This window comes from Ascidiella aspersa, chromosome 9 (genome assembly GCF_963924565.1).
Source record: "Ascidiella aspersa chromosome 9, kaAscAspe10.2, whole genome shotgun sequence".
Classification (NCBI taxonomy): Eukaryota; Metazoa; Chordata; class Ascidiacea; order Phlebobranchia; family Ascidiidae; genus Ascidiella; species Ascidiella aspersa.
In genome coordinates this window covers 25828456-25841031 of record NC_139455.1, presented here as the reverse complement: position 1 = coordinate 25841031, position 12576 = coordinate 25828456, and the positions used below count along the sequence as shown (strand labels likewise).

At 34.1% G+C, this 12576-nt stretch overlaps 1 protein-coding gene across 1 annotated transcript; it reads left to right on the top strand.

Annotated features, from left to right (window-relative positions):
* Positions 1-4504: 4504 nt before the first annotated feature.
* Positions 4505-11658, top strand: LOC146134664 (uncharacterized). The gene is made up of 9 exons (XM_083397872.1): positions 4505-4535; positions 7103-7224; positions 7671-7747; positions 8136-8196; positions 8758-8832; positions 9860-9940; positions 10287-10373; positions 10963-11054; positions 11352-11658. Exons 1-9 carry the CDS (start codon positions 4505-4507, stop codon positions 11656-11658), a joined length of 933 nt encoding a protein of 310 aa, XP_083253998.1.
* Positions 11659-12576: the final 918 nt, after the last annotated feature.

Genomic DNA, 12576 nt, shown 5'->3' with positions numbered 1-12576 from the left:
TGCAAATGTTTGTGTAAAAAATGCTCAAGATTTTTAACTTTAGCCTTTAAAAATTATTATTATACGAAGTACATTGACATTGGCTAACATGATCTCGATACAAAACTCAAATAATTTAATGTATTTTTAATTTCTGCAGCCGCTACGCCAAAGCAGACTTAAATCTTTGCCTGAAAATTGCCCACAGAAATGCATGAACTCGTGCTATGAAGTGACCAGGTCAGTAAATACCAGTCAGTGACAGGTACGACTAAATCTAAACCATCTTCGTACAAACTATTTCCACATCGTTTGATCGCATTCGACTTGCGCCGCGTATCGTTTTTCATCTCACGATATTTTAAACTTTTTCGCGGTTCAGGATTCATTCAGTTAAAAGCGACCACGAGGTGAGTTGCGTGACCTTTCCTGACTTCACGACCTTGTAAAAATAGCCTCGCGCCAAAATGCGCTGAAATTTTTGAAGAAATGTCTGCGACTGCAACACTGATCAACATTGGAATATATTGTCTTTTTTTGCCAAAAACCCAAACGATAATTTTGAAGTTTAAAATAGTCCAAATGTAAGTTTTTGGAAAACAACCCCAACCTAAAATTTCATACAAACTTAGAGTTATTCTAAAGAGAATCTCTTTCTGTACTTTCTCTGACGTTTCGGCTTCCTATTTCCAGGAGAATACTTTGTAAGACTTTAAACGCTCGATAAACCCGACAACAAATAACTGAACAAATCATGTTCCTGGTGGATTGGCAAGAGTCACGGTTCCACCCTAATGGCTTTAGGTGGGTAATGATGTCATCAGATTATAACAAACTACACTTAAATAACGACACTTAGATAGATTTTTATATACCTATTGTAAAGCAGATATAGTATAATCAAACATCTAGGCTTTTAGAGAGGACTGTTATTGTAAATTGAGTGTTGTTTTTTTGTTTGTTTTTTATGAAAATCAGAACTTTATAAAGGACACATATTTATTCTAAGGGACTTGGTTTAGTTATAAGAAAAAAAACAGTTTTATTACTTCTTAAAAAAGCTGATTTTAAATTAAAGGCAGCTATGGCCTAACTATGCTGAGATGTCCAGCAGACAAGTGTTTGGCCATTTAAAAGATCAAGTTTCACTTTACATTCCTCTGAAATCGGCCGCGCCCAAACACAGTTAGTGGCGTTTTTCTAAAATAAAAATACCGAGCTAGATTTGCTTCTTGTCAGCTGCTTGTAACATTAATAGAAATGATTGATGAGGTTTCTGTCATTCCCTTATGTTTTTAGGTTGTCGCAGAGTAACATGATATTGCCAATTAGCGTTACTCATAAAACTACGCTACAATTACTTACAGAGACTGAGTGGCTACAAGCAAGGTGTTTAAAGGGTTTGATACGGTCTTTTAAATTTCAACAACTATTTTTTAACATGTAGCCGACTTGTGTAACTACTGGAGAGAATTAGCAGTTTGGAAACTTTTTCTGCATTAATTTGGCTAACGTTAGGGGTGAAAGTGGAATGGGTTTCTGCCAGTACGCGTGCAAAATTTTGATGTGTAATTCTTAGAGCTGGAGTTACAAACTTAAGTCACAACGTCTAAAACAAGTAACCTTAGAAAACCTAAAGTTACCGTTCGATGTCGTGCGCCTAAATGCAGCTGAAATCTAGTTTAAATACATTCACGGAAATGGCTGGATGGCCAGGTTAAAAAATGACCATTTCTGACGGTACGACAAACCAGCAAAACTTATTTAACTAAACGTAGAAAAACACAACCTTCGAAAACCTGAGGTTGTTGCTCAATATAGTGCACAAATATGCATTTTAAATCTTAGTTTAAATGCATTTAAGAAGCGGGATGGTATGGCGGAAAATAACTTTTTTTTACCAGTACGGCGTATTCGTTCTGGACCGTTCCCTCTTACTTTCACCACTGGCTAGTTGCTAATTAATCGATCAATTTTCTAATTTAAAAAAGCCAAACAAATATATCTGGCCAAATATGTAGTTTTTCTATATTATTCAACCTGTAACCGATTTAAATCCAACTTGGTATAAGTTTAGATTCTGTTTAATGAAGGTGGATTTAACCATAAATACCTTTAATATTTTGTTTGACAGCAGGGAGTCGAGCCGTTTGACTTTTCCGGTTCAGGTTCGGTTCGGGTTCAAGGATTTTTTCGGAATCCGGTTCAGTTCCGGTTTCGGTTCAGAAAAATCTAAAAGTTCCGGTTCAGCTCCGGTTCGACCATCGTTATTTCAAAACCGGTTCTAAAAGTCCGGTTCGGTTCCGGTTCGGCTCCCTGTTTAAAAGTAACCTAACGGTTCTTTAGCGCTACCATGCGTTAAACATAATTATGTTTGTTTACCGCTAAAAGGACTCATCTTTCTGCTATTGAGCTCCTGTACTTTGGTGGCGCGTAATGTAGTATTAAAAAGAGCTTATTTATAAATGCGTCTATAGTGCGAAATATTTTCTGAGGGATGCCTGCTAATATCGGGTCCGCTACCGATACCAAGTGGTAGTATCGGTACTCATCCGATACTAGAGTGATATCGGTGCTGGTAACCTCTGGATTCCCAAAATTACTTGTTTCAGACGTTCCGTTATGACGTTGCTTTGTGGCGCCATCTCTGAAATTGTTTATGCGTTCTTGAAAAAAAAAATTAAAATTAGTGAACTCTCATCCCTGGCCTAAAAGTTTCGGATTTTAAAAGTGCAATTTAAAAAAAATAAGTTTTATTTCTATAGTTTCGACTCAATGTAATGAAAGAGCGAAGCTATAGCGCTGATGTTCACGATGCTTCAAATATGTGCGATTACTAATTATAAAGCTGCACATTGCACAGATAACAGGATGGCAGCCTTAGTCAGCCGGAACATTGACTTCCCGATGTTTACGATATTCATTATTCAAATTATTCTGTTCTAGAATCGTCAGCCATTCGTTCCTGGCGTTAAGGCAGCGGGTTATCGCGTTTGGTTAAGGTCGGCATCAGCATTTTTTTACTTGTACGATAAGTGTATTTTTCAGCACAAGTTTGTTGTATTTGCACGCGTAGCATTTTCAGATTTCGCGTGCATTTTTTATAAATGTCAGATTTACTGAATCTTAATTAGAAATCTAACTCTATAGCACCTGAAACATATAAGTTGTGATGTGAAGTAATTTTCATTTTAATATGTACGTAACTATAAAAAAACGTGAATGACGATTTAGTTAATCACAGCGATTAAATGGTTTCGGTGGAAAAGTGTTACCGTGTTACTCATATTTTCACTTTCAGAAAAATTTTAAGTTAAGCATTTGTATAAATTTTTGTTGTTTGTAACATAATAATTAGATTAAACGCATTTTTTCATTGTGTTTTTTTCGTAATAGTAATTTCAAAAAGAATGCATATTTTAAGAGATAGAAATATTATGTTTGCAAGCAATTTATCACCGCAATTGAGTTACGATAGGTAACGAAGTAATTGTGTGACGCCCTTTGAAATAATTGAAACGACTCACGATCAGCGTCGCAAGGCACTGTTTAGGAAACTCTGGGTGTCTTAGAAAGTTGTAAATACGCCAATTCTTTCTTAAATGTTCAAAAAAGGTAAAAAGAGTTCAAAAATCAGAATACCATATTGATCTGGAAATTTAGAACCTCTATTTTCAATGCGAATGTTTAAACTCATGAATTGTAAAATGCAAGTTACGCGAAAACGTGACGTCACAAAATTACTTACTTTTCAGACAAATTATCTCATTTTTTATCGTTCGTGCGTCTGTTTTCGTCGCTGTGTAATTTTTTATCGCGTAATAATGAAAAAAAAATGGCCGTTAAAATTACGCTCCTACGGACCAGCACCAAAGTGGGATGTTCGGACCAGTGGTGGTTCCCAAACTGTTGACGTCAGTAGTTTTGGTCATAAGACCAGTTTCATACGGATGCAATATATAAACTGTTGCTCCAGGTTGATTATTAATCAAAAGCAGATCCTCTGGTGATTCATTTTTTTTATTTTAACGTTTCGGCAACCTGTTCAAATAGAGTTGGCGAAACGCGAGTGCTTTACTGCTACTGCTGCGACGTTTTGTTGTTTTATACCCGAATTGACCGTTTTTCATTAATCGCCTGGCTAGCGACTGGAACTTTATTATTAGTAAATTTTGTGGTTTACTAACAAATTGTGATTTTCGAAATGGTTATAGTTTCTAACGAGGAACGCTAATCAGTGTAGAACTGCTTCGAGTGCAAAAGTTCTTTGTTTTTTGTGCGTTTCATGATATGCACTAAATTAACCAACCGAAAATACCTAATTGTAGATTAATTTCACATAATTGAAACTAAAGAAGGCAAAGTATTGTTTTTGCTACTATATTTTTATAGAGTATTTGCGCGTTTTTCATTCCTTTATTGCGCCATTGCATGCAAATATAACTACAGGTATACATTGTTGAAGGTTTTTGCAGAAGTTAATTCAAAATTGTTTATCAACAAGAGGTTGTGATATTCTATACAAATGGAGCAAACCAACTACATAGGCACAACAAGTAAGAAAAATAGGGTTAACAGTCAACATTTTATTTATCTAAAACAGGGGTGTCCAACAAGCGGCACGCGTGCCAAATGTGGTACGCGACCAAATAAAAATTGGCACGCAAGCCCCCCTAAATTACTTAATTTGTAAAAAAACACCTAATTTGTTATACAGTTAATTGCCATTTTTTATTCACAATAAAACAATCGCTGCAATCACAGCTAACAATTACTTCTAATACTATAACATTATATTGTAGTGGAGGCTAGCATTCACATAACTATTGAGTTTGGTCTGAAGAAACAAAAAGCAAAAGTCAGCTCACCGACGGACATTTAGATGCAGTAATGCGCACTGCTAACTACACGTTTTTATTATTTGTAAAAAAAGCGCTTTTATTATTAAAAAGAATTGGTTTGGTTACTAAACTTTGGCACGGGAAGAAGTTATAGGATAACAATTGGCACGCCGGCATGTTTGAGTTGGACACTCCTGATCTAGCTAAGGCCACTAAACTACAGTCCGATGGCCAAACCCGGTCTGCCAGTTTAATCTATCGAGCCCCAGCTATTTTTTTTTCATAAAGCCCAATTGATATTTAAAAAAATATTTTTTGATGTTTTCTTTTGTAAATAATAATCAAGGTAGGTCATTAGATCCCAGAATCAAAGTGCATTGCTTGCGGTATCGCTACGAGGTGCAGGTTGTAACATAAATAGTTGCAGCCAACAATTATTTACATCTGAACTCTTTAAACCTTGTATTGGGCCTTTCTAAAACAAATTGGTAAATCCTGATCTAAAGGCGCATTTTTTCTGTATATTTATTGCATTACATTGTGTGAATTTATTGTCTAACATTCTATCCCTATAGTGGTCAGCCTTGTATAGTACACAACTATAGTGATATGTAAGCAGATTTATGGTCAGGATGAATTATCTGGCCGTAACGCTTGAAGATTTAGTGGTGACGTCACAAATTACTTGTTAGTCTAAAACAGAGTTTCTTAAAATTTTTTGACGTCATAAATTTGCGTCGCAATACAAATAATGAATATTATTTCAACGATTTGGCGTACCTGCAAAAAATAGTTTACCGGAACGGCGTTTTTAAACGTTTGGGATTACTTTTTGATCACTCAAACAAACTCAGGTACCAAGTTGATGCAAGAATTTTATTGAAATGTAGATTAAAGCCAAGGTTCAATAGAAGCTTATTTGTGTTATATGCTGTTGATCACACCACATGGCTAAGTTGAATAAGAGCGGAAATTATATTTCCGTAACTAAGCCATCACTATGCCTCTTTATTGCTCCTATTAAACACCAATCGTGATTTGTATATGTTGCGCGCAAAATGAATAAACCAGCGCGAAAATATGAATCAAAATCGGAAAAAAGTTGACTGGTGATGCTTAATCAGCGGAAATATCTCATTCGCATTATATTTTAATCATAAACATCGCAACTTTATTTAATGTGCCAACTAAGCAGTGACTTTAAATGTTTTTCTAAATGTTGGCTTTATTCGTTACTTCCTTTTCGCTTCTTTAAAATAGTGAAAATGCTCAAAAAATACAAGGGCTACTCCGTCATTAAAACACTTCAGGTACATTTTATGCCTTATCTTTTCATTTTTTTAGGGATCAGTGACCTCAGGGATACCCCTTTGGTTTGGGCTCATCATTGCCCTTGTTGATTTTTTGTTTATTCTTTTCGGTAGCGAACAACAAAAAATAATCGGTGTTAGGCGTAAAATAAGGTAGAAAAGGACGCAGCACAATGACGTAATCAAGACTGAGGGGGTTTTACGGAACAAAAAGCAAAAATAAAAGGAAAGCGCCCTTCACTCCCCCTACAAGGAGAAGTATGCATGTGGGCTCATTTACACAGAAGGGATAATTTGTGAATTTCTGGTTTTACTTGTTGCTCCCCTCTTTCAACTTTCACTTATACGTTAATATACAAGAGTTATTTCATATTTGTTTTGGTCTTTTCATAGTATTAGCTGCAAGCATCTAATATGACGTCAATATTGCTCAACGTTTTATTGGAATTTTTACACAATGTTCTATGAATAGACGAGAGTAAGATTTTTTTTAAGTTTAAACCGGTGACGAAAGGAAACCAGAACGTTGTGAAACCGCGTTCCGATAAAACATTTCGACCAGGCCACCTTGCTATCTCCTTATATGTTTAAACTAAAGTTCCAGTTGCATATTTGTGCGCTAATCCGAGTGATGGCCGCGGTTTTCGTATAAAACTTTTTTTACCCGACCCGTTATGACGTAACTTTGTGACGTCATTTCGGAAAACTTCCATGTGTTTCGGTGAGAAGAATATTAGTTCTACTTTCACCCTTGCACGAAACTAAATGCTGCGTCAATATTTTTAGGGAATATTTTTCACAATCAAATTGCATCTGAGTAACTCTCGCGTTTTATTTGACTATTTGGAAATAATTTTTGGAAAATAAAGAATATTATATTTTATTTTTTTAAATAGAAAAGGGCCACCACTTATAAAAGGCTGAGAACCACTGCACCAGCTACATACTTAAAAAAATTTTACTTTTTAACAGCGGAATGCGTGGACGCATTGGAGAAGCAAAGTTCGGTTCTGATCGAGCAAAACAAGAGGCTCGTAAAGTTCATACAGGAACAAAACAAGTCGAAATGTGAAGAGGATGAAACAAAATGCACTGTAAGGGTTCGTGTATTATAACACATATATAACTGAAAGTGTGTTTAGTATTATAAAGTATGCAACGGAAAGTGTGTTCGATCGATTAAATTCAGTTAGTTGATTTAGAAAATTAAAAAAAGTTTATACTAAAAAAGGAAAATAGTGATTACCATTCACAGGCGCCAACTAATCAAAAAAATAACTACACTAACAAACCTTTTTGTTTTTTGTGTCTGACTAGTTTTATTTTAAACATATGGACAAAAATAAAAATTATTACGAAATAGCCCTGGAACAGTTTTGTTTTTAAATAAGAAGGATTTTTGGAGACGCTTATTTAAAACGGAAATGAAAAATGCGTTTTTACAGGCCGGTGTTATAATTTTTGGTTTAAAATGATTGCAGTCGAATGATATAACTTACATCCACTAATATTGTATTAATGTTTCACCTTATTTCTCCAGGATTCAGACGAAAAACTCAAAATAAAGATCAGAGAATTGGAGAGCATAAAAATTCGATTGGAGGCCACTGAAAGAAGGTAACTGCATTTAAACTCATAATGTCACAACAACCTGAAAAATCAAGAAAACTAAACTTTCCCGTATTTAGCTATTTCAGGGAAAGGCAACCGTTTTCTAGTCGCGGCCAAAACTTAACTCTGAAAGGTCTCTGCGGGTCGTAATATTTTTTTCCGGTGTAGACTTCACGTATTGTATTATTACAACCGCAACCACCAGTAAAATAATTTATTTATTGGTAATACTTAAACAGCAAAATTTTATATTCAAAATGATATAACTCAGATATATTCTAACTGTCGAAGGTGTTTAATATATATATATGAAAAAATAAATTAATTTACTGTACCTTACTAAGTTTTTTAGTAACAAAATTTTATTTACCGTTAATTCTTTTTTTATGTAAAGGTGCAAATTGCAGGAGGAATTGTATAGCACTTTGCAAACCCAGTTCGAATCGAAATTGCAGGTAATGTTATACGTGTTTAAAACAGATAAAGATAAACTTGGGTATACCATATACCTTGAGGCACTTTTCCATAAAGACCTAATTGCAATCCTAGTGCGTAACTAAAAATATTTAAATTAATTTAAAAAAAATGTAGTTTAGCAAATTCTCCTTGAATTTATTTATACTTTATTCAGTCTATTTCTAGCATTATCTCGCCGACCCTTGTCCACGTTTACAAAAAAAGTTAAGGTTCCGCGTAAAGTCAATTACTTTAGTTAATAGGCTTATATATAAAACGGTTGTTATAATATTAATTCAATAACATAAGCTTTGTTAATTACTTGACTTAAGTGCGTTCCAGTCTGGTTTTTAAGTGGATTAATTTAAATCTTTTGGACAAATGACTTGACTTGGATATTATAAAACTTTTTAATAAAGTTCGATTATTGGTATTCTCAGTTTTTGCACACAACTAGTTTTATGGATATATGTTCCGTTTCTGTTATTTTTTAGTTGTGGCTTATATTTAGACGAGTTCTCATACTTTTGTATAAATCTTAGTTATACTACTTCTTTCAGGTGATAATTAAAATGGAGCGAACCATCGTTAAACTTCAAACAAGAATCAAGCAACTCACTATTCTTCATTCAAAGGTATTTGTAAAAAAATAAGATAAACAATTAACAAATTTAAAGCAAAACGACCAATCAGACTGGGCCATCCACGAGGTCAAGGAGACAGGGTAACTTAATTTGACACATCTCATATATTGAAAGCATCTTCCAGTGTAAATAACAAATAACAACTGTTGCAACAACAATGTTCAACTGTTGCAACAAAGTTAGCTGAGTAAAGGCATATACATGCGTGTGGAGAAATGTGGTGACAATTATTGAATTTCTCTCAGCTTACATTTTGGCAACAAAATCAAAACTCTTCAAAACGAATTATAACACAAAAAAGTTAAAACTCTGTCGTTGATTTTTTAGTTGTGGTTAACAACCTATTGAATTGGTAAAAAGGAACAAAAAAAATACTTAAGTGACATCAGTTCATAAAATAATATTATTATTAATATTATTATTATTTTATTATATTATTATTATTTTAATAATATTATTAATATTTTATTGTTTATATTGGGATCTAAGCCTGTTCTGACACTGCCAGTTGTTTTATCCATATCGTAAGATCAAAACAAAACCACAAAAGTTAAAAAAATTATTTTGATAGAATAGTATCGTTAATATTTTGATTGTTTATATTAGGGTCTAAGCCTGTTCCAACAACAAATGTTGATCTTTTCCCAAATACCGTCCAAACAGAATCACAAAGGATAAAAAAATATCTAAAACAACTCTATTTAAAAAGAGCATAATACTCTAGCTACGAAAAAAACATCATCAGTTCTGCTTGAAAACTTTCGAAATGATCATGTGGTTCTGTTTGATCTAATTTGACATCAGTATTTATGCGACACATGAAACGATGTTGACGTTTACATGGGTGAATTAAAACTTTAAATACTTTACGTCCTGCGGCTAAACAAAGTAAACTTGAGTGGTTTTAGTTTGTGACAATTTACATTTAACTTTACAAACCCCGGTTTAACAAAGACTAATACATTTCTGTGATTATATTTTTCTTTTTCTGTGACTATATATATTTTTCTTTTTTTAGGCGATCGAGACGTTGTTGGTTCAGATTGAGAATTGTGAATTCGGAGCTTTGCAAGAAATGTGCTCGATCTACAATTCAAAGGTGACAACAAAACGTGAAGTTTTTACCTTGTTGGGATAAGTTAAAGCAGGGGTTAAACTGGGGTCCATGAACCCTTCAGGCGTGCCCGTTCTAGTTTTGGGGGTCCATTAAGGCCTCCTAAATGTCTGAATTTTAAAATTACATTTAAATACATTAACTGATGATGATATAAGTCTGTATCTAACCGTATTTTTCAACATTCTGCCGATTTACTCAATCTATTTGGCTTTATCATTGATTTTCAAGCTATATTACAGACCTGTGCATAGTGTAGGCCTTCCTGTATATATGCAGTTTATGGGCATTTATCGCAGTCAACTTTGGCTAAACAACACTTTTCATTTAGATTGTTTACCTGGAAAAGCGATTGCGTGAAGTGTCGATTGAATATGAGAAGCTGAAAATCAAACAAGTTGAAATAACTTACGACAAGGTAGGTGTACAATCTATTGGATGAAAATCGAATGGGCTCTCATGCAACAATCAATGATAGAAAATCGTTTCTCATGATATAAACCAAGCGAATACCAGCTGACCTCGGGCTAATAATATAAACGAGAATACCTTACCAACTTATATTCAAAACCTCTTGGGTAAATTTAATTTCTTATATTCAAAATCTCCTGGATAAATTTAACGTGCGTTAAAAATAAAAGTTTTTTTGTGTTAAAAAAACTAGTGTTGTAAACAACTTTTGCTATATGTTAAATGAAAAAACTTATTTTGAACCTAAGACAATTGACTTAATGGTTTAAGTCAAGTCAAGTCATTTGAAAACAGTGACTTAAGTGTGCAAGTCATTGATTTATAGGTCGTTACAGCACTGTAAAGAGCCATAACATATCATAGGCTTGGTGAGTATTTGATCTATACAGGGTAAATATAGATTAGGAGGCCAAACCTGCCAAAAAAGTCGCACATTCCAAAGAGCAAACGTTTAAAGATTATATTTACAAACAAATGTAATGAACCATTTTGTTATTTTTCTGAATCATTCACTTCAAGTTGTAATTTTTTTGTAGGATTACGGATATGACAAGAACATTAAGCTTTGCGAGATCAGCAAGCATCTTACAGTACTTGTGGAGCAGTACAGGAGCTGCCTGGCAGACGGGTAACTTGTTAAGTTCATTCAAACTGATAGCACAAGTTATTGAGGCCGTGAGTTCGAATCTCACCGCAGACTAGTTTTATTTTGCCTATATAGGATTAACATTCGTTAAAATATTTTGTGTTTTGACAGATAGGTTTTCCTACTATAGGAAATTCCTCATTATTTTTGATCCTCTGATATCAGATTGTTTTAATTGTGGTAACTGGCTGTGTAACTTGCTGTAAACCTGCTTAAAACTGCACGCGTCTAAATACGTTCAAGCTATTAGAAAAAAGTAATGAGGCAAATTCATTGCAGAGAGGCTTTGGATGATTCTTACGACGAAGAGGGAGAGTACGGCAAGTCTAAAGATTCATACGGTGAAAGTGAAAGCTACGACAAGATTAAAGAATCCTATGCTGAAAATGAAGGCTATGGAAAATCTCAAGAAGAAAATGAAGGCTACAACAAGCCAAGCGATTCGTATGGCAGTAAGCAAGAAGGTTTTAAGCAGAGGGACCACTACATTGAGAACGCAGGTGGTTATGAGCAGAAACCAACTAAAGAATCTCATTCACGTGGAAGCAGCAGCAGCAGCAGCAGTAGCAGTGAAGACGAAGAATAAAAGAAATAGGTGCCCGGTTAAAGAATTGCAAACTAGACTTTTCTGCCGTTTATAATTATAATCTTGCTAATATTACTTGCTGGTATTTTATTGTTAACTGCAATAACATGTAAGACAGTTATTTAAAACGTCGCATTAGAAAGTTTATCAAATAAATCGCGGGACAATATTTACGAAACAAAGTTAGATATCACACCTACTTCGCGACAATAAGTAAATATTATTACTATTTTACTACTATGAATATAGTGTAGCAAGAATATCAAAGCATCGAATCTATTTTTATTCATTTTCAACATCAAATAAGAAGAAACTCGAAACGCTCTATAACCTACCTCTGTATGGTCTTTAATATTCATTCTACGTCTAACTACAACATCCAGCCAATATCTTAGGATTTTCATTAAACGTTCACAAAATGCTGCCTATACTTGTTTTAAAAAACAAATACAAATTAGTGGCACACTTGACAATATCTAGAGGCCCAAAGTTCAAGCACTACTGCTGTAATGCATCTTACGTATATAACACAACGCAATTTGGGTTAAAACGAAAAAACAGATGCCGGACATTTTATTGTTACTACACTCACTTTTAATTCCGTAATATTTGTCATTGGTATATTTGCTTGTGGTCCATGCATTAGGATTTTCTGTAGCTTATTTACTTCAAATCCATCTTTCTGTATTCATGTATTCAGCGTGTACATCCTATATACCCAGTCGTTTTTTAAACAATAAAATATTTACATGAAAAACTATATATAGTGATTTATAGTCGACTACACTATCTTAATTTATCTTTTACGTGATTTAGCTGCTTTAGTTGCTTGTAAAAAAACTATACCGAAGGCCATTGCAGACTCTTCACCGAATATGTTGATCTATGATGCAAGCAGGGCAGACTAGAAAAACAACT